At 38.7% G+C, this 27,750-nt stretch overlaps 1 protein-coding gene across 6 annotated transcripts; it reads left to right on the top strand.

The window, feature by feature from the left end:
- The first annotated feature begins 317 nt into the window (after nt 1–317).
- On the top strand, nt 318–27,423 carry Ubc10 (ubiquitin conjugating enzyme 10). 6 transcript variants are annotated; one of them, XR_011714310.1, is made up of 6 exons: nt 624–777; nt 2,945–3,064; nt 7,385–7,513; nt 10,395–10,452; nt 10,829–10,953; nt 16,711–16,849. XR_011714310.1 is itself a non-coding variant. In XM_071675627.1 (5 exons), the coding sequence occupies exons 1-5, from the start codon at nt 405–407 to the stop codon at nt 16,863–16,865; spliced, it is 489 nt and encodes a 162-aa protein (XP_071531728.1). In that variant the 5' UTR covers nt 318–404; the 3' UTR covers nt 16,866–19,436. The 6 variants fall into 6 exon arrangements, 5 of the variants coding, with proteins under 5 accessions (XP_071531728.1, XP_071531729.1, XP_071531730.1 ...); XM_071675627.1 differs by lacking the exons at nt 624–777; nt 10,829–10,953 and adding an exon at nt 318–431 and having other exon boundaries at nt 16,711–19,436; XM_071675628.1 differs by lacking the exons at nt 624–777; nt 10,829–10,953 and adding an exon at nt 336–431 and having other exon boundaries at nt 2,945–3,040; nt 16,711–19,436.
- Nucleotides 27,424–27,750: the final 327 nt, after the last annotated feature.

Below are 27,750 nucleotides of genomic sequence, written 5' to 3'. Positions count from 1 at the left end.
TTGTATGTTTTGTTGAAAATAAAAGCTTGTATTGCGTCCTTACCGTGAGGTTTACTCAGAGAGAAGCAGTTTTACTAATGCGTCTTGAGAATGAGTTTTTCTTCTATCACCATATAGAGATTACCCTATATATGCAAAAATGAAACAAAGAAAGAGTGTATATCTTTACAAACTTGACAGACCATAAGCATAAATATGGTTTTATGAGTAGTACTGCATAGATATTTGAACACAGATTATTGTATGTATCTTAAAGAATTCTGTAGAGGAAAAGGTAACTCTTTTGAATATATATGCTCCAACTGTCCTTCTAACAGCCTATAAAATTAGAATAGTAATGATTTGAAGTTGGCGCGCCACCATGATGTGCCAGCAGTGCGCTCCTCGCCAGCACAGAAACAAGTATGGCGGCAACAAGGCGGCTGCAAAAGGTAGGCCCGGTTCCTATTTTTTGGCTTTCCTCTTGCAGTTCTCATGGGATAAGTCATGAGTTCTGTCAACAGTAATTTGGGGTGCTATTCTGTGGAGAGAGAGAAGAAAGAGTGTTTATATAACGGGGAAGGGTGGGTAAATATCACGTGACTTATCAGAATCGAGGTCGCTTTGTAAATGTTTGGCTTCTCTAAATAGTACTGGACTATTTCCTCATATTGTGTCATGCACAAATAAATCCTGAATAGATTGGAAGTTTTTTTTTTGTTATGACTGGGCATGACACAAAAATCTGTAGAACTTGGCTGGCTTAAGTGGCGTCAACTTCGCAAACTTTGTTACTATGTAAGGAATCTATAGATTTTAGGAATTGCAGTATGTTTGGAAGTTTGTCTTGGGTCATATTCTACCCCGGGCAATGAGATGACACCAGTGGCACTATAGTTATGTAATATGGAGCAGTGTAATGGTAATGATTATTCTCTTGTGACATAACTGGTTCCCCATGGTACTCCTGATGTGTGGGATGGCCCCAGGTATAGGGTAGAAATGTCATGACTGTTAACAAACATGTACAAGAACTGTGGTTAAACGTGTTGTTTAGTGCTAAAACAGATATAGCTGTGGGATTGGTACTTAATTTTGCTGTAGAATGTTGTTCAGACTTACATCATAGAATGTGTGGTAGAGCTGTGAAGATGATGGAAAACGTGAGAATAGTTAATCTAAAAGTATATCAGAAATTAGAAAACTAACGAACTTATGAAAACCCCACCTAACCATATTGCAGCTGAGATTTACCTTGGTTTTCATTCTTGAAGAATGTGTGAATTTTATGGTCTCACGTTTGAAACCAGTTGCTGCGAGGTTGGACAGAGTGGTGTGTGCAAAGACTTCCATGCAACCAAAGAACAGAATTAACCATTTCTGTTTTGCGTTTTTTATGATGTTTAACACGACTGATGCAGCAATTAATTATTCCACTATAACATTGAAAATTAGGTTTAATGTGATTTGGTAAGGGAAGGTTTCATAGGTTTTGTTGATTGCTACATATTTTTTTATGCTTTTAATGTCTTTTTGATGTTTCCTGCATTAATGAGGCAGAACCAGAAACAGATTAAGAAGGGCCTCATTTGCTTACGTCCATTCTCTAGCTGTTGCGTAATGCACTTTCATGTAAAAGAAACCCACATTTTATCTTATTGGTGAATATTTACTTTCAGTATGTTATTGCTGGATTTATGTTTTTGCAATGAAGAAAATTCAATACAATTATGAAGATTCCCACAAACATGTATGTTAATATGGAAAATGAGGATTCATAGAATTCATAAGAAATTAAAGTCCATAACATGGAAGTCTTTATTGAACAGCTTTTAGTGATGGCTATATGAAAGTTATGGTAGTATTGGGCTTAAAGTGTTCCATTGATTTTAACCAATTTTTATTATTAACATAGTCACTGTTGAGTGAAGATGATCGATGGTTAGCTTAGTGCTTAAATATCCATAAGCAAATGAAATGATCAACAGTTAGATGTCTCCCTAGCAATTTCATCTCGATTCTATTATTAATATGGATACTTCATAATTATTTTTGAGTGGTGATATGAAGATTGATAGCTTATGTGATTTATTTAGTATCGTTTTATAAATCAAAAGAAAAACAAATTGGTAATTGTTTAGTTTTGTTATGTATCGCAGTTACTTTTCAATATTGACTTTATTTTGCATTGCTAGTGCAATGTTTAGAGATTAAGATAGAGGTTGCAAAGCATGTAAGAAGCATTGTATTTTATTGAATGATATTAGATAGGGTGGTAACAGTTATGTTTATGTTTATCAGGGAGAATGTGGGGTGAATGTAAAAGTAGTTAATACACAAAGTATCAACAGAACCTATAAGAACTTCACTGGGTAGCTGAAATGATAGGTGAAATATACCATTATATTTGTCTCCTGTTGAGAATTGTATTATTTGTTTACATGTGCCATATAGGTGGTGCATTTTAATGAATGTGGCTAGAAAATTGAACATTACAGGAAATGTGTTCTTTTGATTTTTTCAAGTGTATTATATGGTTTTAAAATAAGTATCCCTACAATTTCCTTGATATACAACCATACCTTATTTAACATCATTACAGTAAAAGGTATTGAATGTAAGAAATTACATTGTATGGTGCCATTGTAATAATAGATATTACTGTTACAGTTCATGTGTTGTGTAATATCTCTGTAATATAAAGGAATACCCTCAGTATTATTTTACTGAAAGTTTATTAACTAAAATTCAGTTAAGCCTGAAACGTGGATTGTTAATGTCTCAATCTCCTTGTAGTTAGGTTGGATTTAATCTGGGTCTGATATATGAAACACTTATTTGCATGAGGCTCAATTTATCATTGTCCTCTGATCTGATTTCTAGGATTGTATTCATTTTAGAACTTCCTTGTGGTAAAAATGATTTGTTTTCATGCAATGAAATAAGTTTTATCTATATATTGCAGGAGCTGGCAGATATCCGCAAGTCAGGAATCAAATCGTTTCGGGACATACAAGTGGATGAAAGCAATATTTTAACATGGCAAGGACTTATAGTGCCGGTGAGGGACCGCATCTTGTTGATGGTAGAGTTTGAGTATAAAGATTTCATCATATTGTCATATTTCTTAAAGTTAAGGAATAAGAATGTTTTCTGTTTTCAGTTTATTTGTGGTTAGTTAAGGGTTGGTTTTAGTGGGAGGGGTCTGATTCTGTTGTGTAGAATTGAGTGCCGAGCATGTTGAGGTAGGATTATATTGGGAACATCTTTGTTTCATTGTTTAGTTGTTGAGTGTTAGTGGTTGCTCGGCAGTAAGGCATTGTTGTGAGTTCACTCTTTTGTGTAGTTGACAGCAGTTATATTTGCTAGTGAGAGATTGGATGACCCACAAGTTGAGGTGCAGTTTAGAGTAGAGCAATTGAATTATTTGTAGGGAATATTGTAAGGGTACTTAGATTGTATGTTGCTTTTTGTTGATGTAATTGGCTCTCTCAAACACACTCTTTTTATTACCGCACATCTCTCTTATTCTTTCATTACTTACTTAATTAAACCACCTCGCACCACATATTGTCCTCAAACATTTTATTTCCAACACATAAACTTTCGTCTGCACAACCTTGTCTGTAGCCCATTCCTCTCAACTATATAAGATTGTTAGAACCACTATTCCTTCAACATACCCATTTTTGCGCTATGAGATAACGTTCTTGCCTTCCACACATTCTTCAACGCTCCCAGAACATTTGCCCCCTCCCCCATCCTGTGACACTTCTGCTTCCATGGTTCCATCTGCTGATAAATCCACTCCCAGATATCTAAAACTCTTCACTTCCTCCAGTTTTTCTCCATTCGTACTTACTTTCCAATTGACTTGTCCCTCAACCCTACTGAATCTAATAACCTTGCTCTTATTCACATTTACTCTCAGCTTCTTCTTTCACACACTTTACCAAACTCAGTCACCAACTAATGCAGTTTCTCATCCAAATTGGCCACCAGCGCTGTATCATCAGCGAACAACAACTGACTCACTTCTGAAACCCTCTCATCCACAACAGACTGCATACTTGCCCCTCACTCCAAAACTCTTGCATTCACATCCCTAACAACTCTGTCTATAAGCAAATTAAACAACCATGGAGACCACGATTTTTGCAGGGAAATAGTGCAAATGAATGGGAGATGTATAAAAGAAAGTGGCAGGAGGTCAAGAGAAAGGTGCAAGAGGTGAAAAAGAGGGCAAATGAGATTTGGGGTGAGAGTATCTTTGAATTTCAGGGAGAATAAAAAGTGCATAAGACAAGAAAACAAATGGGAACATCTGTGAAGGGGACTAATGGGGAGGTAATCACAAGTAGTGGTGAAGTGAGAAGGAGATGGAGTGAGTATTTTGAAGGTTTGTTGAATGTATTTGATAGAGTGGCAGATATAGGGTGTTTTGGTCGAAGTGGTGTGCGAAGTGAGAGGGTCAGGGAGAATGGTTTGGTAAACAGAGAAGAGGAAGTGAAAGCTTTGTGAAAGATGAAAGCTGGCAAGGTGGTGGGTTTGGATGATATTGCAGTGGAATTCATAAAAAAAACGGGGGTGACTGTCTTGTTGATTGGTTGGTAAGGAGATCCAGTGTATGCATGGTTCATGTTGAAGTGCCTGAGGATTGGTGGAGTGCATAAGTTGTGCCGTTGTACAAAGGCAGAGGGGATGAAGGTGAATGTTCAAATTACAGAGGTATAAGCTTGTTGAGTATTCCTGGGAAATTGTATGGAAGGGTATTGATTGAGAGGGTGAAGGCATATACAGTGCATCAGACGGGAAGAGCAGTGTGGTTTCAGAAGTGATAGAGAATATGTGGATCAGGTGTTTGCTTTGAAGAATTTCTGTGAGAAATACTTAAAAAAAACAGATGGATTTGTATGTAGCATTTATGGATCTGGAGAAGGCATATATAGGGTTGGTAGAGATGCTTTGTGGAAGGTCTTAAGAGGATATGGTGTGGGGGGTAAGTTGCTAGAAGCAGTGAAAAGTTTTTACCAAGGATGTAAGGCATGTGTATGAGTAGGAGGAGAGGAAAGTGATTGGTTCCCAGTGAATTTTTTGTCACTTTGCGGCAGGGGTATGTGATGTCCCCATGGTTGTTTAATTTGTTTATGGATGGGGTGGTTATGGAGGTGAATGCAAGATTTTTGGAGAGGGGCAAGTATGCAGTCTGTTGCGGAAGAGAGGGCTTGGGAAGTGAGTCAGTTGTTGTCTGCTGATGATACAGCACTGGTGGCTGATTCGGGTGAGAAACTGCAAGAGTTGGTGACTTAAAGTGTGTGAAAGAAGAAAGCTGAGATTAAATGTGAATAAGAGCAAGGTTATTAGGTACAGTAGGGTTGAGGGACAAATTAATTGGGAGGTGAGTTTGAATGGAGAAAAATGAGGAAGTGAAGTGTTTTAGATATCTGGGAGTGAATTTATCAGCGGATGGAACCATGGGAGCGGAAGTGAGTCACAGGTTGGGGGAGGGGGGCAAAGGTTCTGGGAGCGTTGAAGAATGTGTGGAAGGTGAGAACATTATCTCAAAGAGCATAAATGGGTATGTTTGAAGGAATAGTGGATCCAACAATGTCTTATGGTTGTTAGGCATGGGCTGTAGATAGGGTTGTGGGGAAGAGGGTGGATGTGTTGGAAATGAAATGTTTGACGACAATATGTGGTATGAGGTAGTTTGATTGAGGAAGTTTTTTTTTTTTTTTTCCCCGCTGTCTCCCGCGTTTGCGAGGTAGTGCAAGGAAACAGATGAAAGAAATGGCCCAACCCAACCCCATACACATGTATATACATACGTCCACACACGCAAATATACATACCTACACAGCTTTCCATGGTTTACCCCAGACGCTTCACATGCCCTGATTCAATCCACTGACAGCATGTCAACCCCGGTATACCACATCGATCCAATTCACTCTATTCCTTGCCCGCCTTTCACCCTCCTGCATGTTCAGGCCCCGATCACACAAAATCTTTTTCACTCCATCTTTCCACCTCCAATTTGGTCTTCCACTTCTCCTCGTTCCCTCCACCTCCGACACATATATCCTCTTGGTCAATCTTTCCTCACTCATTCTCTCCATGTGCCCAAACCATTTCAAAACACCCTCTTCTGCTCTCTCAACCACGCTCTTTTTATTTCCACACATCTCTCTTACCCTTACGTTACTTACTCGATCAAACCACCTCACACCACACATTGTCCTCAAACATCTCATTTCCAGCACATCCATCCTCCTGCGCACAACTCTATCCATAGCCCACGCCTCGCAACCATACAACATTTTTGGAACCACTATTCCTTCAAACATACCCATTTTTGCTTTCCGAGATAATGTTCTCGACTTCCACACATTCTTCAAGGCTCCCAGGATTTTCGCCCCCTCCCCCACCCTATGATCCACTTCCGCTTCCATGGTTCCATCCGCTGCCAGATCCACTCCCAGATATCTAAAACACTTTACTTCCTCCAGTTTTTCTCTATTCAAACTTACCTCCCAATTGACTTGACCCTCAACCCTACCGTACCTAATAACCTTGCTCTTATTCACATTTACTCTTAACTTTCTTCTTTCACACACTTTACCAAACTCGGTCACCAGCTTCTGCAGTTTCTCACATGAATCAGCCTCCAGCGCTGTATCATCAGCGAACAACAACTGACTCACTTCCCAAGCTCTCTCATCCCCAACAGACTTCATACTAGCCCCTCTTTCCAAAAGTCTTGCATTCACCTCCCTAACAACCCCATCCATAAACAAATTAAACAACCATGGAGACATCACACACCCCTGCCGCAAACCTACATTCACTGAGAACCAATCACTCTCCTCTCTTTCTACACGTACACATGCCTTACATCCTCGATAAAAACTTTTCACTGCTTCTAACAACTTGCCTCCCACACCATATATTCTTAATACCTTCCACAGAGCATCTCTATCAACTCTATCATATGCCTTCTCCAGATCCATAAATGCTACATACAAATCCATTTGCTTTTCTAAGTATTTCTCACATACATTCTACAAAGCAAACACTTGATCCACACATCCTCTACCACTTCTGAAACCTGATTGAGGAAGTATATATGTATATTCAATTTGATTGAGTAAGTATTTATTTATATTCAATTTATGCTGCTGAGTTTGTGACAGTGGCATGCTGAACTTTTAGTTTATGGAGTTTTCTTGAGAAACCCATTAGTGAATGTACAGAATTAATGACTAAAAGTAGATAGATAGGTGAAAAGCCTCTTTTAAAGAGAAATGTGATCTAAAAAAAAAAATAAGGTGCTTGTTATACTCAGTGTCATCTTTAGTCAGATTTGTCATATTTGATTTGTTTTATTGTTTTATTTCATTAACAGGAAAACCCTCCTTACAATAAAGGAGCATTCAGGATTGAGGTTAACTTCCCAGCGGAGTATCCATTCAAGCCTCCCAAGATAAACTTTAAGACCAAGATATACCATCCAAATGTGGATGAGAAAGGCCAGGTGAGTTACCAGTGCGTCTGATCAGGTGTAGATGAATTGAATTAATTTAACTGGCAGGAACTAATTTCCCTGCTGAATTTGCTGACAGTAGCCAGATCAATTGCTGATATAACTGCTAGGGGCCAGGTGAGTTGATTTAACAGATATAGACTAAATGAATTGCTGATATGGATATTAAATCAGGTGAATTATGTGGTTGACAAGAGCCATTGAAATTGTTAATATAGTCAAGGGTGAGGTGAGTTGCTAACATATTTTGATTAGTATTATTTATTTTTTATTATACTTTGTTGCTGTCTCCACCGTTAGGGAGATAGTGCAAGGAAACAGGCGAAAGAATGGTCCAACACACCCACATACACATGTATATACATACACGTCCACACACGCACATGTACATACCTATACATTTCAACATATACATATATACACATACACAGACATATACATATATATACACATGTACATAATTCATACTTGCTGCCTTTATTAATTCCCTTCGCTACCCCACCAAACATGAAATGACACCCCCTCCCCACACGCGTGTGAGGTAGCACTAGGAAAAGACGACAAAGGCCACATTCGTTCACACTCAGCTGCTAGTATGAGGCAAATCATCACTTTGCTTTGACAAAGGCTAGGTGAATCAATTTGACTGACATTTGTTCCTTTTCTAATGATCTACTTATTTTTACCTGCAGTTTTGATTGTGCTACTCTACATCCCTTTTTCTAATTTCTGTGTATCCTATATGATCATACATTGAAAGGCCCAGTATTTTGTTCTTATACCTTTTCATACCTTCATTCTCTACTTTTCCACTCCAGCTATATCGTGTGAATTACCCATCTCTCATGCATTTATATTTTTTTTTTTTTTTTGTCGCTGTCTCCTGCGTTTGCGAGGTAGCGCAAGGAAACAGATGAAAGAAATGGCCCAACCCACCCCCATACACATGTATATACATACGTCCACACACGCAAATATACATACCTACACAGCTTTCCATGGTTTACCCCAGACGCTTCACATGCCCTTATTCAATCCACTGACAGCACGTCAACCCCGGTATACCACATCGATCCAGTTCACTCTATTCCTTGCCCGCCTTTCACCCTCCTGCATGTTCAGGCCCCGATCATACAAAATCTTTTTCACTCCATCTTTCCACCTCCAATTTGGTCTCCCACTTCTCCTCGTTCCCTCCACCTCCGACACATATATCCTCTTGGTCAATCTTTCCTCACTCATTCTCTCCATGTGCCCAAACCATTTCAAAACACCCTCTTTTGCTCTCTCAACCACGCTCTTTTTATTTCCACACATCTCTCTTACCCTTACGTTACTTACTCGATCAAACCACCTCACACCACACATTGTCCTCAAACATCTTATTTCCAGCACATCCATCCTCCTGCGCACAACTCTATCCATAGCCCACGCCTCGCAACCATACAACATTGTTGGAACCACTATTCCTTCAAACATACCCATTTTTGCTTTCCGAGATAATGTTCTCGGCTTCCACACATTCTTCAAGGCTCCCAGGATTTTCGCCCCCTCCCCCACCCTATGATCCACTTCCGCTTCCATGGTTCCATCCGCTGCCAGATCCACTCCCAGATATCTAAAACACTTTACTTCCTCCAGTTTTTATCCATTCAAACTTACCTCCCAATTGACTTGACCCTCAACCCTACTGTACCTAATTACCTTGCCCTTATTCACATTTACTCTTAACTTTCTTCTTTCACACACTTTACCAAACTCAGTCACTTATATTTTTACCCATTTAATAAGAGGAAAACTAAAGTTTCACATCCATGTGTATGAGTTAGGATTCTTGTAAAACATCAGGAGGGAACATTGTGTACACTTAACACTTCAAAACGGAGTAAAGCGGGAAATCAGTCAAGGCACAATTGTTCAGAAAATGCCCAGACAGAAGGGCAGATGATTCTGCAAAAAACAAGGGCCATCTTTCTGAACATCATTACCATTGCAAGTGCTGGAGTTTAGGAGTTGCTGGATTGGAGACATTATTGTGTACTGGTATTTCTTGTTTAAGACTTGTTAGAATAAAAGTCAAACCTCCATATGATTTCATATTCCTTATCCTGACACATTTATGGTACCTGATATATTCTTTCTTGCCTAAAAGTTATCATTCAGTCCTGTTACATTCCTAATAGAAATGCTTAGGTGTTACGTCATGCATATAGACAATTGATGAAATGCATCGTTAACTGTAGGTAGGTTACAGTATAGGAGTCTCACATAAGTCAGAAAAATTTGGACATACAAAAATATAGATTTTTTGGAATCCAGAGGCTTATGACTTATCAAAAAACATGCCTCAAATGAACAGTAACTAACTCAGTTTAATAAAAAGGTGAACTTGACCTTTGTTAGATAATTATTCATTATGTTATTTGTCTTTATGTATTTTAAAGGCCTTAAGTTGTAACTAGAATTTTTTCTTGGTTGATAGTGACACCTTGCAATGTTGAACAATGCCAGTAGCCTTGCTCCATTTTGTTAACTGAAAGGCCTCTCTATTCAGTAATCATTGAACTGGAGGAGGATGCCTTAGGCTTTGAAATCATGTAATTGATTGGTTAATTTTGGCTCAAGAAATTTGTGTCCAATGATATTTCCTGACTTCAGGGTTTATGCTTTATGTTGACAGCCAGTGAGGGACAAGTTCTTGTGCTCTGTCAAGAAGTTGGTATCTTGGTTATGTTTTCAGATCCAGTTTTGAATGTGTGGGATACAGCAAGACAGAGGTGTTAATAGCTATATTTTAATGTTTGCTCTACTAGATATTGTGATAATCATGGGTTCTTTTTGTTCTGTTTTTCATTAATTTTTCATTTACCAGGTGTGCCTTCCTATCATCAGTGCTGAGAACTGGAAACCTGCTACCAAAACAGACCAGGGTAAGTCTTCTTTTCTTGAACACTGAAGCTGCTAATATGTAGTAATTTTGCATTCTGGGTGTACAAGTCTTGAAAACTGCTGTGATTACTTATGAATTAATTTTAGTTGTAAAACCACAAACTGCTATTATTACTCATGAATTAATTTTAGCTGTAAAACCACAAACTGCTATGATTACTCAGAATTAATTTTAGTTGTAAAGCCTCACATCTTCAAATGTATACATGATGGTTTTCAGTTACTTTACAATAAAAAATTTAAGATTGATAATGTTTTCCATAGTATGTATCGGTACATATTTAATTATATCTATCTATCAATCTATATCTTTTATGCAAGGGGTTAGCCACAGCATAAATCTTCATAATTTAACAGGCCACTAGCAGAGGGCAACTCTAGTGCAGTGTTTTCTGAGGCTCATTCATGTATGAATAACAAGATGATAAGTGAAAATGAGAAAATATGAAGCAGTGCAGACAGCGGAAGAGGTTGAGGTGATGGTGAGCAGTTTCAAAGTATGTAAAAAAAAAAAAAAAAAAAAAAGCTGTCATGGAGGTATGCAGCAAATACGTGTGAAGGTTATACTGCAGGTACCTGATCCACAATCTAGAATTCTCAGGACCTTAACCTTGCTAGATTTTGAAATTTGCTGGGTTTTTGGTTTTTGAATGTACAAATAATGTCATTCATATTTGAAATACAAACATAAAGTTTTGTTTTACAAATTATGTTGCTTCCTCTGACAAAGCTAGGGCTGAAGGGTACATCTTCATTGATTACATTACATCTGATGAAGCTTGAGTATCTGACATGATTTCTTGAGTGTGGATGGGCATAATAGTACTTATAGAAGTTAAGGTGCAGGCTAAAAAGAATTTTCACTGTATGGTGTAACTCTCTAATTTTTTTTTTTTTTCTTTTTTTTTGCTGTCTCCCGCGTTTGTGAGGTAGCGTAAGGAAACAGACGAAAGAAATGGCCCAACCCACCCCCATACACGTGTATATACATACATGTCCACACACGCAAATATACATACCTATACATCTCAATGTATAGGTATGTATATTTAGGTATGTATATTTGTGTGTGTGGGCGTGTGTGTGTGTACATTGTGTATGGGGGTGGGTTGGGCCATTTCTTTCGTCTGTTTCCTTGCGCTACCTCGCAAACGCGGGAGACAGCGACAAAGCAAAATAATAATAATAATACATCTCAATGTACACATATATATACACACACAGACACATACCTGTATACCCATGCACACAATTCACACTGTCTGCCTTTATTCATTCCCATTGCCACCTCGCCACACATGGAATACCATCCCCCTCCCCCCTCATGTGTGTGAGGTAGTGCTAGGAAAAGGCAACAAAGGCCCCATTCGTTCACACTCAGTCTCTAGCTGTCATGCAATAATGCCCGAAACCACAGCTCCCTTTCCACATCCAGGCCCCATACAACTTTCCATGGTTTACCCCAGACGCTTCACATGCCCTGATTCAATCCACTGACAGCACGTCAACCCCGGTATACCACATCGATCCAATTCACTCTATTCCTTGCTCTCCTTTCACCCTCCTGCATGTTCAGGCCCCGATCACACAAAATCTTTTTCACTCCATCTTTCCACCTCCAATTTGGTCTCCCACTTCTCCTCGTTCCCTCCACCTCCGACACATATATCCTCTTGGTCAATCTTTCCTCACTCATTCTCTCCATGTGCCCAAACCATTTCAAAACACCCTCTTCTGCTCTCTCAACCACACTCTTTTTATTTCCACACATTTCTCTTACCCTTTCGTTACTTACTCGATCAAACCACCTCACACCACACATTGTCCTCAAACATCTCATTTCCAGCACATCCATCCTCCTGCGCACAACTCTATCCATAGCCCTCGCCTCGCAACCATACAACATTGTTGGAACCACTATTCCTTCAAACATACCCATTTTTGCTTTCCGAGATAATGTTCTCGACTTCCACACATTCTTCAAGGCTCCCAGGATTTTCGCCCCCTCCCCCACCCTATGATCCACTTCCGCTTCCATGGTTCCATCCGCTGCCAGATCCACTCCCAGATATCTAAAACACTTTACTTCCTCCAGTTTTTCTCCATTCAAACTTACCTCCCAATTGACTTGACCCTCAACCCTACTGTACCTAATAACCTTGCTCTTATTCACATTTACTCTTAAATTTCTTCTTTCACACACTTTACCAAACTCAGTCACCAGCTTCTGCAGTTTCTCACATGAATCAGCCACCAGCGCTGTATCATCAGCGAACAACAACTGACTCACTTCCCAAGCTCTCTCATCCCCAACAGACTTCATACTTGCCCCTCTTTCCAAAACTCTTGCATTTACCTCCCTAACAACCCCATCCATAAACAAATTGAACAACCATGGAGACATCACACACCCCTGCCGCAAACCTACATTCACTGAGAACCAATCACTTTCCTCTCTTCCTACACGTACACATGCCTTACATCCTCGATAAAAACTTTTCACTGCTTCTAACATCTTGCCTCCCACACCATATATTCTTAATACCTTCCACAGAGCATCTCTATCAACTCTATCATATGCCTTCTCCAGATCCATAAACGCTACATATAAATCCATTTGCTTTTCTAAGTATTTCTCACGTACATTCTTCAAAGCAAACACCTGATCCACACATCCTCTACCACTTCTGAAACTACACTGCTCTTCCCCAATCTGATGCTCTGTACATGCCTTCACCCTCTCAATCAATACCCTCCCATATAATTTACCAGGAATACTCAACAAACTTATACCTCTGTAATTTGAGCACTCACTCTTATCCCCTTTGCCTTTGTACAATGGCACTATGCACGCATTCTGCCAATCCTCAGGCACCTCACCATGAATCATACATACATTAAATAACCTTACCAACCAGTCAATAATACAGTCACCCCCTTTTTTAATACATTCCACTGCAATGCCATCCAAACCTGCTGCCTTGCCGGCTTTCATCTTCCGCAAAGCTTTTTCTACCTCTTCTCTGTTTACCAAATCATTTTCCCTAGCCCTCTCACTTTGCACACCACCTCGACCAAAACACCCAATATTTGCCACTCTATCATCAAACACATTCAACAAACCTTCAAAATACTCACTCCATCTCCTTCTCACATCACCACTACTTGTTATCACCTCCCCATTTGCACCCTTCACTGAAGTTCCCATTTGCTCCCTTGTCTTATGCACTTTATTTACCTCCTTCCAGAACATCTTTTTATTCTCCCTAAAATTTAATGATACTCTCTCACCCCAACTCTCATTTGCCCTCTTTTTCACCTCTTGCACCTTTCTCTTGACCTCCTGTCTCTTTCTTTTGTACATCTCCCACTCAATTGCATTTTTTCCCTGCAAAAATCGTCCAAATGCCTCTCTCTTCTCTTTCACTAATAATCTTACTTCTTCATCCCACCACTCACTACCCTTTCTAATCAACCCACCTCCCACTCTTCTCATGCCACAAGCATCTTTTACGCAATCCATCACTGATTCCCTAAATACATCCCATTCCTCCCCCACTCCCCTTACTTCCATTGTTCTCACCTTTTTCCATTCTGCACTCAGTCTCTCCTGGTACTTCCTCACACAAGTCTCCTTCCCAAGCTCACTTACTCTCACCACCCTCTTCACCCCAACATTCACTCTTCTTTTCTGAAAACCCATACAAATCTTCACCTTAGCCTCCACAAGATAATGATAAGACATCCCTCCAGTTGCACCTCTCAGCACATTAACATCCAAAAGTCTCTCTTTCGCGCGCCTGTCAATTAACACGTAATCCAGTAACGCTCTTTGGCCATCTCTCCTACTTACATACATGTACTTATGTATATCTCGCTTTTTAAACCAGGTATTCCCAATCACCAGTCCTTTTTCAGCACATAAATCTACAAGCTCTTCACCATTTCCATTTACAACACTGAACACCCCATGTATACCAATTATTCCCTCAACTGCCACATTACTCACCTTTGCTTTCAAATCACCCATCACTATAACCCGGTCGCGTGCATCAAAACCACTAACACACTCATTCAGCTGCTCCCAAAACACTTGCCTCTCATGATCTTTCTTCTCATGCCCAGGTGCATATGCACCAATAATCTCCCATCTCTCTCCATCAACTTTCAGTTTTACCCATATTAATCGAGAATTTACTTTCTTACATTCTATCACATACTCCCACAACTCCTGTTTCAGGAGTACTGCTACTCCTTCCCTTGCTCTTGTCCTCTCTTTAACCCCTGACTTTACTCCCAAGACATTTCCAAACCACTCTTCCCCTTTACCCTTGAGCTTCATTTCACTCAGAGCCAAAACATCCAGGTTCCTTTTCTCAAACATACTACCTATCTCTCCTTTTTTCACATCTTGGTTACATCCACACACATTTAGACACCCCAATCTGAGCCTTCGAGGAGGATGAGCACTCCCCGCGTGACTCCTATATTTTTTTTTTTTTTTTTTTTTTTTTTTTTTTTTGTCTGTCTCCCGCATTTGCGAGGTAGCGCAAGGAAACAGACGAAAGAAATGGCCCAACCCACCCCCATACACATGTATATACATACGTCCACACACGCAAAATATACATACCTACACAGCTTTCCATGGTTTACCCCAGACGCTTCACATGCCCCGATTTAATCCACTGACAGCACGTCAACCCCGGTATACCACATCGATCCAATTCACTCTATTCCTTGCCCTCCTTTCACCCTCCTGCATGTTCAGGCCCCGATCACACAAAATCTTTTTCACTCCATCTTTCCACCTCCAATTTGGTCTCCCTCTTCTCCTTGTTCCCTCCACCTCCGACACATATATCCTCTTGGTCAATCTTTCCTCACTCATTCTCTCCATGTGCCCAAACCATTTCAAAACACCCTCTTCTGCTCTCTCAACCACGCTCTTTTTATTTCCACACATCTCTCTTACCCTTACGTTACTTACTCGATCAAACCACCTCACACCACACATTGTCCTCAAACATCTCATTTCCAGCACATCCATCCTTCTGCGCACAACTCTATCCATAGCCCACGCCTCGCAACCATACAACATTTTTGGAACCACTATTCCTTCAAACATACTCATTTTTGCTTTCCGAGATAATGTTCTCGACTTCCACACATTCTTCAAGGCTCCCAGAATTTTCGTCCCCTCCCCACCCTATGATCTTTCACAGCTCCATCATCTTCTTGAGGCTTAAGATGCTCCTCTTGTGCTTTGTGCAAGACATAGATGTTTTCGAGTAGTTATCATGCAGTTGCTGGCGTAACTTGAAAGGGTTAAGTTTCCACAGTAGGAATCTAGAGTGCACAGAAGTTACAATTGTGCAAGACTAGCTCATAACATTGCACCAGAAAGCACATAGGAGACTGAAAGTAATTACCAGCACCACAAAATGGTGGTGAGTACACTAATTGCCGTGGGGTGGTGTACACATGATTTGAAATATTTTTGTGTCTTTTTCATTTTTTGAATTTTTAGGATGATAAAAGATTGCCAACCGAAATTGAAAAATTCATTGCTCTGATTATTTTGTTGGCTCGAATTACAAATGGCGGAGGTTTTACTGTATGTACTTAAGCTGTTGGTACTTCCTATAATTATATGCCTGCTTCTTTGGTATTGTGTAGGAAATGAGGTTTTTGTATTCACTGCTTTTTAAGGCGTGTATTGTAAATGTTACCATAAGTGTTTCGCATACTTTAGAGAATGCAACTAGAATTAACCGTAACTTTTGCATTTAGGGAGTTCAGCTAGAGTAATCAATTAAAACTTGTGCACTGTGAGTGCCCTTACTGTGTATGAATGATGTCATGGTATTATAATTGTTGTATTTGTTTGATTCATAGATAAGAAATAGGTTTTCATGCTTGATAATGTATATAACATGCATTAATGATCTTTGTATTTGCTTGCACTGGGAAAGTTTGGTTTATATTTTTATTAAAACAAAGATTTTTAATGCTGGTTGTGCAGATTTTCTCCATGTTCAGCCATGATAGTTATACTGGGTAGGTTTAATATACGTATATCACTTATTAGAGTTCTTGTGAATTGTAATCATCTTTCCTTATTCTTTCACTTTTCGATATCAAGGATGAAATATCAAGTTTAAAGGGTTCAAACACTAAGGGAGAGAGAATGAATATTAGTATCTTAAAGGCCATATTTATGATGGTATGAATTTCAGTGATCGAGGCTCTGATCAACCTTGTGAATGAACCCGAACCTGAACATCCACTTCGTGCTGATCTAGCTGAGGACTACACGAAAGACCGTAAGAAATTTATGAAGAATGCAGAGGAATTTACCAAGAAGAATTCTGAAAAGAGGCCAGCAGACTAACTATCCAGTGTATGTGTAGTCTGTGATAAACAAAAGCACTTTTAAGGCAGCAGACGTTTTATACTTTAGTCCAGCTTTTATGTTGTACTGTGCTTTAAAGTTTTACGTTAATAAAAATGAAACATTGGTATTGCTTTAATATTTTCTCTTACTGTATTTCATTGTTAAATTTCATTATACTATTAATCAGCAGTCTTGAAATTGGTTAGGTATTTATGTCAAAGAATGTTTCTATAGTTACAGGGAGGAAGACTTTCTCAAATTATTTGTCTCGAAATTAATTATTCAGTAATCTCGTGTAACTCCTTACCAAGTTACTGACTTTAACACTGTTACTGAATTTAAGAATTTAAAAAAACAATTATATTTATTTTATCCTTTAAATTTTCCTTTTTTCTAATCCTATGTTTCCTTCTATTTTACATAAATGTTATTTATCATATATATTATTTGTAGCATCCACTTAAGGAATTTTTATGATAAAATATGTTTATAAAACATATCCATGGTCAGTGATCATGTGTGTAGTTGTTTCTCCCAGTAGTTTGGCATGTACATTGACGAAAATACATGCAGTCATAGGAAGTCTGAAATACATTGTAATGGCAATGTGAAGAAGTTATATATAGGTGAATAGCTGGTGATTTTAAGTATAATACATGGTTTAGTCAGCAGTTCTTGGATATTTGGTACTTCAGTAAAATGCATATTTAAAACAGTCTGCCTGTTAAGTGCCCATACACCCTTAGAAATATGTAAAGCCTGTAAGTCTTGCTGCCTATTCAGTGATATTTTTAAGATCACTGTTGTGTAGACATGTATCAGGTTATCACATCATAGAAGCGTATTACTCAAACCTTAAATCTGAACAAAAATCTTATAGCAGAATATGAAAATGCTACATCAAATTTTCACATCATCTCAATGTAAGGGTCTTTTTTTTCTTCCTTGCAAGATGTGATTATCAGTATAAGCCTTCCCTTGCTGACCCAGTTGAATTCTCTCTCTATCTCTCTCTCTTTTTTTTAAGCTCTTCCCTCAGTCTTGGTTTTATCAACATATGGAAGTGGTCAGGCTCATAAGTCAGTTAATTTTAATGGTTAGGTTATATGGCCATGCTTGCGCTGCTGGGTTATTATTGGATGAAGGGTTAGATTTGCCAGTTCATACTTTTGGGACCTACTTCGACTCATTTTCTTTCATATGCCATGCTGGAAGATTTAGGATATAATCCTGTCTTGAAACCTATGAATTTAGGTTTAATGATTATGTTTGCAAACAACCTAGCTAGCTTGGTCATAACCTGATTTTTTTCACTGTAGGATGGTAAATAAAGCAAGTGATACTGTTACCTTTATGTGATGTCCTTGTTGATTTAATGCCAGGATTTCTATAAAGCTGTCATTTCATATGTGAAGGGTTTATGTTTAGTGTGTTCAGTTGGTTTTAAGGTATTTCTGGACTCTGCCTGTTTAAGGTTACCACGAGTAAAAAGTCACCTTTGGCAGAACTTTATCATTGGGTGTATAATCTTGTCAAAGAGCTTTTCATTCCCAAGGAGTTTACATTTCCATGCTAGTTAGCATTGCATCCTTTGGATGCAGGAGCCTTTAGAAAGGTCCTGGATAACATCAGGACTCTTTCATAGAAATTGGTCCAGGGATGATTATAAGTGAAAATATAAACTTTAAGTCATCAGTAAGAGCACACTGAAGATGGTGATGAACCCCATTTTGAGAAACTTGGTATTCCAACATGTTTCAATGGTGGTAACCCTTTCCTGGGTCCCAGTGAGTTAGGAAATAACCTGGCCAGTTTCTTTCTCTCATTCTGAAATGCAGAGGTTCATGACAGGGGTTCATGGAAATACTTTTAGTGATACTTAAAGCAGTCTGTACACTTACCTGTTTTCCTTATGATGTGATGTAGGTTTGCTGAAACACTGCCAGATCTCTATATGAATTAGCAGTTTTTTCATTCCTGGCACCAGTCTGGAAATACATAGGATATGTCTTAACCAATAATTCTATTATGAGGCAAGTTCATGGATGTGATGGCTGTTCATACATGCTGTAAATGAGCAAGATTATGTATCCTTCAGAGTTTAATTGTATATGGCAAGATTAAAAGTCTCCTTGCTAACTGTATTTGGGAGGGAGCCATATAGGCTGAGATTGTGGTCTTTATATGAAAGCAATTTTTTTCTTCATATATATAAAGGTGTGAAAGTTGGTATGTAAGAAAATAGTTTAGACTTAAGAGCAGTTGTTGAACCGTTTGTTACTAGTCTTTGGATTCACATCTTTATACTTACAAGACTAATGGTTTATGTTGCATTATAAACTTAAATTTATTATTTCTTATGTCATGTCACATTTCTCGAAGCAGTTGAAGAGTATCCATAGCATATGAAATGTATTCCTTTGCTGCTGTGGATAAAGTAAATAGAGATGCTTGCCTTGTGAGTCTGTTCATGGAAACCATATATTATTTAATCTTCCATATCATGGGACTCAATTATCTGTATAGACAGGGTTTTTGCCTTTTTCATTAAAAACACCTTATAACCCCTGTAATGTTTAAATTTTTCAGCCTAGATTTTCTTAACCCTTTAAGTGCTGGTAGGGTAAAAAATTCTGATCAGGGTGGGAAAAGTTTGCAGAATTTAAAAAAGTATAAAACCATTTATACCCAGTGCATCATAAAAATTTACTCCAAAGGAGCATCCTCAGCATTAGAATTTTTGGCACATCACTCACCATTATAAAACCCAGCAACTTATGCATCATCCTCCACTTTGACATTTATGTAAATACATACTTCAGTTTTCCAGTTAAACATGGATGTACAGAGACAACACTTTCCTAGAGTTCTGGGTGTCATATAGCATCTGTAAATGCTAGAAAGCATTATCCTCATGATGCATGGGAAGGAAACCAAGGTGGTGGTGGAAGGGTGAGGTAAAAGATGCATCAATGGATTGTGGCGTGAACATACGTGAGGTGTGCAAAGGATAGAGTATATTGAAACAATATGGTACACAGGAGTTGATGTGCTGTTAGTGAGCTCAACCAGTGCACAAGAGGCTGTCAGGGGAAACCACAGTAAGATGGGGTCTGATTGTGGATAGAGGGCTCTGGTACCACTTTATATATGACAGCTAGAGAAAGGTCTATGGGGCCTGGATGTGGATTAGGAGTTGTGGTTTAAATGCATTACTTATGACAGCTAGAGACTGAGAGTGAATGAAAGTGGCCTTTTTGTCTGTATTCCTGGTGCTGCCTCACTGAAGCTGGAGATAGCGATCCTGTTTTCCCATGTTGTGGGGTAACCGCGAACAGATGAAGGCAAGCATGAATATGTCCATGTGTATTATGTAATGTCTGCGTATGTGTATGCATATATATGTATGAATGTGTGCGTATGGTGGTGTTTATGTATATATGTGTGTATGTATATATACAGCAATCATGTATGATAAAATAAAATTTTAATGAATAATAATATTTATATATTTATATTGAGAGCATATGGTGTGGGAGGTAAGATGCTAGAAGTAGTGAAAGGTGTTTATCAAGGATGTGAGGCATTTGTACGAGTAGGAGGAGAGGAAAGTGATTGGTTCCCAATGAATGTCAGTTTGCGGCAGGGTGCTTGATGTTTCCATGGTTGTTTAATTTGTTTATGGATGGGGTTGTTAGGGAGGTGAATGTAAAAGTTTTGGAGAGAGGGGCAAGTATGCAGTCTATTGTGGATGAGGGGGCTTGGGAAGTGAGTCAGTTGTTGTTCGCTGATGATACAGCGCTGGTGACTGATTCGGGTGAGAAACTGCAGAAGTTGGTGACTTAAGTTTGGTAAAGTGTGTGAAAGAAGAAAGCTAAGAGTAAATGTGAATAAGAGCAAAGTTATTAGGTTCAGTAGGGTTGAGGGCCAAGTAAATTGGGAGGTAAGTTTGAATGAAGAAAAACTGGAGGAAATGAAGTGTTTTAGGTTTCTGGGAGTGGATTTATCAGCGGATGGAACCATGGAAGCGGAAGTGAGTCACAGGGTGCAGGAGGGGGCGAAGGTTCTGGGAGTGTTGAAGAATGTGTTGAAGGCGAGAACATTACTTCAGAGAGCAAAAATGGGTATGTTTGAAGGAATAGTGGTTCCAACAATGTTATATGGTTGTGAGGCATGGGCTATGGATAGGGTTGTGCGGGGGAGGGTGGATGTGCTGGAAATGAGATGTTTGAGGAGAATGTGTGGTGTGAGGGGTTCGATCGAGTAAGTAATGAAAGGGTAAGAGAGATGTGTGGTAATATAAAGTGTGGTTGAGAGAGCAGAAGAGGGTGTATTGAAATGGTTTGGTCACTTGGAGAGAATGAGTGAGGGAAGATTGACAAATAGGATATATGTGTCGAAGGTGGAGGGAACGAGAAGTGTGAGACCAAATTGGAGGTGGAAAGATGGAGTGAAAAAGATTTTGAGCGATTGCTGCTTGAACATACAGGAGGGTGAAAGGAGTGCAAGGAATTGGGTGAATTGGAACAGTTTTGTATACTGGGGTCAACGTGCCGTCAATGGATTGAACCAGGGCATGTAAAGCGTCTGGGGTAAGCCATGGAAAGTTTTGTGGGGCCTGGATGTGGAAAGGGAGCTGTGGTTTCGGTGCATTACACATGACCTAGTAGAGACTGAGTGTGAACGAATGTGGCCTTTGTTGTCTTTTCCTAGTGCTACCTCGCATGCGTAGGGGGAGGGGGTGCTGTTTTTCATACGTGGCTGGGTGGCAACGGGAATGGATGAAGGCAGCAAGTATGATTATGTACATGTGTATATATGTTTATGTCTGTGTATGTATATGTATGTATATGTTGAAATGTGTAGGTATGTGTGTGTATGTGTGTGTGTGGGCGTTTACGTGTATGTGGGTGGGTTGGGCCATTCTTTCGTCTGTTTCCTTGTGCTACCTTGCTAACACGGGAGACAGCGACTAAGTATAATAAATAGAATAAATAATAGGTGGGATTAGTCATTAGGAACATTTAGATAAGAGCCTCTGGGAACACTGTATTAGAGTTGCCCCCTGCCAGTGGCCTCTTAATGTTAAGGCACTAAAAGGCAAAGTTGCACTAGAGTTCACCAGTCATGAAGACTTTTGCCATGGCCACCCCTGTCAAGGGAGTTCATGAAGGGCTTTGGAGATATAGATAGATAGATTGAAAGTGTTGCCAGACTCCACCTGTATGAAGTTAAGTAATAAGTAAAAAGTCACCTTTGGAGAGGCTGTATCTCTAGGATTACAATCTTGTTAAAGAACTTACTCCAAATAGAGTATGTTTCCCTGCATCTGGAAGTAGGGATTACAATCTTGTTAAAGAACTTACTCCAGAGGAGTCTACATTTCCCTGCAACTGGAAGTATCTCTGGGAGGCTTTAGAATGTTCCTGGGTAAAACCAGGACTCTTGAGAAATTGATACTAGGGTAATTATAGATAAAATAGATATTTAGGGTGTTACCTGACATAACCATCCAGTGGTTACAAGAGTGAAAATGCACTTTCGATGAGGCTGTATCATCGTTTGTTTATAAAAGGCAATGCAGTCTCACGAAGAACTCACACCGGAGGAATTCATCATTACTCTACTAATGGAAGTAGTGCAGCCTTTGAGCTGCATGAGATTCTGGAAGCGGGTAAAAGAACTGGATCCTTTTTATGAAAGTGAGGTTGACAGTTTTAGATAAATAGGTAGAGATGAATGTATCACAGCACTTAAAGGGTTAATTTTCTTTTGGCAAGGCTCTTGTCTGCTTGTATTTTTATTTACTGGTATTATTTCATTGGCATTCTTGTATCAAAGGTTGTCATGTTTAATGATACAATAGTCCCAACAGTGGGGATGAGTCATAGATCCTGAGTGCTAAAGAAAGGAGGAGGATAGATATGTTGGAAATGAAATACTTGAGGAGAGTACTTTGTATGAGAAGGGTTGATCATGTAAGGAATGACATTTTAAGAGAGGTGTGGTAGCAAGCAGAGTATGACTTAGAGCTGAACAGGGTATGCTGAAATGGTTTGGGCACATGGAGAGGATGATTTACAAGAGACTGACAGATTGGATTACACGTCAGAAGTGGAGGGAGAAAGTGAGAGGGCGAGACATGGAAGGAGGTGGAAAGATGCGAGTGAAATAGGTTTTGAGTTCTTCGGGCCAAAATTTGTAGGAAGGTGAGGATTGTACATGGATAGAGCACATTGGAGGGAGATGGTATACAGGAGGCAACATGCTGTCATTGAGCCGAAGCATGGCATACACAGTTTGTGGTGGAAACTACAAAAAGGTTTGTGAGGCTTATCTGTAGATTGAAGGCTTTGGTTGCATTATATGTGATGGCTTGAGAGTGAATGTGAACAAATGGGGCTATCCTTTCTCTGTTCTTGGCACTGCCTTGCTAATATGGGAAATGGAGAACAAGTATAAAAAAGAGATTTTGAAAAATTTGAATTACAAAGACCCCATGACTGTGTGAATATAGTTCTTATCAAGTGATGTACTTAATTTACAAGCAAATTTCTGCTGTCCACATCTCCATTCCAGACTCTTTGGATTGCCCATTGCCCAGTTCTTTGAAAATTTTGATTTCTTGTATTGTCTATCTCTTAAAGTATGAAGGGTCTGTTGTCTTAACCTCATGCCATCTTGCTAGGATGGAAAAGGTAAGCAGGTATAAAAAAGAAATTCGGCATCCCTATACAGCTGATACCCAAAAACTTACTAATCCTTTGCAGTTCTGAGGACCCATGTTATGTTTCAGTTGTAGATGTTTAAGCCACTGTGTGAAATGTAAATTTACATTGTGTCATGCTTTATTTACAGGTTTTTACATTTTATTGTGGCTTTTAAATATTACAAAACAGCAGTATCACTGTGGCATAACTTATATTCCCACTTACTCTCTCAGGTGCATTTATTTTAGCTTGTCCTTTCTCCAACCTTGGTTTCTTTTTATAAATCCACCTTCCCAGTTATCTCAGACTACCTGCCGATGTAACATCTGGTCTCTGGACATAGTTGTCATCGGCCCTTTCAAGAAGTAAGTGTGTAATGTGAACATCATATAACAGTTGCTATAAGTATAATGTTTAAATATGAATTTTGTGCCAATTATTGTTCACATTTAATAATCATATTTTCAGAAAGTAAGTTTTATCAACACGGTCTCATATATCACTTTTATGTACTTTTTTTTTTTTATGTTGAAGGCCCCAGTCACAGACAAAAGCCCACATCAAGGACAGGCCTTAATTAAAATATAGAGAGAATTATGATATGAAAAATGTAAGTCAAGGGAAAGTATTTTTGAGAAGTGAAAAACCTTTCTTTTGAAATGTGCTAGGTCATAGTTACTGGGAAAGACATAAGAGGGTAGAGAGTTCCAGTGGTTTGACATGGAAGTAAAGAAGCAAGTATCAAAATGGCCTACCCCCAAGTTGCTGATAGCCACACAGTAATCATGTGACGCAGCAGTACCAAGTATTGTGTGGTCTAGCTAGTGGTGTGGGTGCTTAAGCAGCCAGTACAGTAATTTCTTCCAAATCCAGACAATACCAGGTTTTCCATAAGCTCGACTTTTTGAAAACCTGTCTGGTGTGAAGGTTAGACAGAGAAAGTAAGCCTTTCTTGGTAATGAGATATTTTAGACTGGGTGCAACACTTGTGCTGCTTTTCTGTTGGTAGATTTTACACTAAATGGCTAATGCCCATAAGTGGGCCTCTGATTGACAAGTGGCATCCCAATTAACCCTTCCACTGTCTCCTGTAGCAGATCATGTTTCATATTGTGCGTATATCTCACTGGGAAGCTTCATATAATTTATGGTATTATGGTAGGAATGCTCCATTGTTTACTGAGGATGAATAGATTTGTCCTTAACCTCACAATGAAGACAAAAAATTCTTTTCTTCAGGTATGTGTGTGTTACTGTGGTGATGCCTGTTTACTTTTTTATCATTTATACAGTACAGTATTTAATGTTATGCATTAAGCATTTACAGGTCAAGTTCAATATATGCATGGGAGGAAGGTTATGGGTGGGTAATGGAGCAACATAGCCACAGCTTTCTTGGTAGGCAAGAGGCAAAAGTTTTGGTTCAAGGGAGGAAGGGGTTGCACTATGCATAGTATGGGTGGATAACTGCACTTCACAGTCTGGTTGGCAGAAAGGAGTTCCTAACATGCAAACAGTAAAGTACCTTATGTGTTTGAGTATCAGCATTATTACTGTCCATATTTGACATGATGATGTCTTTTATCATTTTTAGACAAGAAATAATTCAAACATACATCAGTGTCCTTGATAATCAACTTTCCATCTTGAGTAAGGAGTTTGCACTCTATTGTATTTTGGCTCAAAAATACTTATTAGGATTTTAGTTAAAGTAAATCAAAGATATACTACATGGTCTTTGTATGAGGGAAGCTTGATACATACATTATTATTTCATGGTTTTCTGAAAGTGATGAATAAGTAAGTTTTACACACTGTCAGTGAATTACCAATTCTGATTTTGGTAACTTACAAGATTGTATCATCATTAATGGATGGGAATACAGTCTTGTCGAGGGCATTCATGCTTCAAAGGAGGCCAAGATTTCCCCGTGCCTGCAATAGAATTTAGCCCGTATGAAAGGGGTTAAGGGCTTATGTAATGAATAACTGATAGGTACTCTATTGATCTAAGGTCAGTATTACTCACCCATACCATGTCTTCAGCTGTCCCCAATCACATCAAGATCTCCATCTTTTGGTTGTCAGGCTTGTTTAACTTGTTTATTCACTTTATATAGATAGATAGACAGAGTTTGCTTTCTTTTGGGACATTTTCACCAACCATAGATCAGATCGTTTTAGGTATGTAAATTGTGTGTGTTACTATGATTATTGTATGATGATATTTGACTCAAAGTAAAGGATAATACAGTATTATATATCTCAAGCATGGAATTTGCTTTCATATATTGTGATTACAGTCTAAATAATTATGACTTAAAATACAGTAAAACATGGGCAAGAGGATTATCTGAGCAGCTGAATGTTTTCGTAAGATTTTCTTGATTACTGCAATTAAATTGTTTTCATTTTTCATGAGAAATATCAGTATCTTTAAAGCATATATTTTGTTCAAAATGAATATTTGAGAAAGTCATTTGTAATACTTGAGCTATGTGTACCCTTCCTGAATTAATGTATACATTTAATTTGTCAGGCTTTTATTTTAACATGACGCATATGTGTTCTGTGGATTGCACCTGCAACCCCCTGTGGTACTAGCAGGAATATTTGACACATTCTGAATACTGTTCTCAGAATGCATGCTATTTAACACTCAAGGTTTAAACAGAAATATGATGATACTTTGATCAAAACTATCAAGAGTGCAACATGCGATCTAAAGTAAACATTTTCACGTTATAACCGAGCAGTGTCAGAACACACAGCAATTTTTTAGGTGTAACTCTTAATAATGTACAAAACATTTGCAGAATGCTCTTAGCTGCTGCTCAGAACAGTATGAAAAAACCTTCACAAAGGGTGATTCACACATGTGTTATTTTCTATAAGAAGTAGGTAGTAGATGCAGTAATTAATCTTGAATGATATTGATTTTTCCAAAAATACTTGTCCTTTCTTTTCTGTTTTGTTATTCATTTATGTTGGCAACTTTGTTATCTGTAGGTCAAATAAAAATACTATGAGTGAGGTACCTTTCTTTTTATCTGAAGATAACTCTGTCTTATCTATCTATACCTCTGACACATTAATTTTGAAAAGTACCTAGGGAGGTGGCCTCAGCTGAAGTCGCAGGCATAAAATGTGGTGCAGGATTTTGATGCTCAAACTCAGAATAATTCCCTTTGCACACCAGTTAGTGTGGGTTTGAGAAAGAACACTTTATTTGCAAATAAAAATCTCTTTCAGAAGGGACCAAACAATACTTTACTGCTATATGAGGATGAGAGTCATGGCTGGTGGGCAGTGACTCTCTGTTTAGCAGTAAACTGCTACATCATGTACTTGATGATCCTGTTCAACCCTGCCTGTAATTCAAGAATACCCCACTTTGCATGCTGTGTGTCTGATCCAAGGAAGAATTCAACCGTGGAAAGGTTCAGTTCGTGTGACATTTAAAGTGTACATGATGAGCCATGACTGGATGTGAGAAATGTTTAGCACTACCATGAGTTTCATCCCTATCCTTGTTGCTAGCCAGAGCACAGATGATTTAATTTGACATGTGGGATTGCAAAGCTTTTTAAGTCTCCTTAGAGTGTGCAAACACTATCTGGCATATTGAATTATGTTGGTATTTAATATGTGGATAGTAGAAATTTGCTTGTGCTGTACTTTTTGAAAGTATAATCACGATCAACTTTTCTTAGCTAGTGTAAGGACAATTATGTGTATCTTGCAATTTTTTGCTAAGGAAATGGCTATCAAAATCTAAGAAGTTTATAAGACATAAATTGCTTAGTCTTCACAGCAGTATCTACTGAATCCAGCCGTGCTAGTGTCACTCACATTTTTTTTTTACAGCTTCCCAATAATGTTGAATTTAATTGTACTGCTCTTGCTGAAATTACAGGTGCATTAAATTTACAATTGTTTCCTTGATGTCCTTAACTGCGTTGTACTCAAAAAAAACATTTACTGTTTTCATATGCATATAATGAGCATGAACTTTCGCATTTTATAGTGGTTCAGTGAACTCTTTCCGTGTCTGCTATGGAGGTGATACGTTTATATTTTATAAGTAGTTTCTGTTATTTAAAGCAAGTGGTGATTGTATGATCTTAACTAAGTCACCAAAGTTTAAAATCTTAACTGCTGTGCTTGACATC

Source organism: Panulirus ornatus, chromosome 21 (genome assembly GCF_036320965.1).
Source record: "Panulirus ornatus isolate Po-2019 chromosome 21, ASM3632096v1, whole genome shotgun sequence".
In the NCBI taxonomy this organism is placed as follows: domain Eukaryota; kingdom Metazoa; phylum Arthropoda; class Malacostraca; order Decapoda; family Palinuridae; genus Panulirus; species Panulirus ornatus.
This window is presented reverse-complemented; position numbering and strand designations above follow the sequence as displayed.

What these genes read in the sequence shown, in the direction of transcription:
- Ubc10 (XM_071675624.1), top strand. Translation starts at nt 712, where the DNA reads ATGACACAAAAATCTGTAGAACTTGGCTGGCTTAAGTGGCGTCAACTT. An exon ending in GGGACCGCATCTTGTTGATG is followed by an intron (nt 3,065 to 7,384) that starts GTAGAGTTTGAG and finishes TTTCATTAACAG; the next exon opens with GAAAACCCTCCTTACAATAA. An exon ending in ATGTGGATGAGAAAGGCCAG is followed by an intron (nt 7,514 to 10,394) that starts GTGAGTTACCAG and finishes TTCATTTACCAG; the next exon opens with GTGTGCCTTCCTATCATCAG.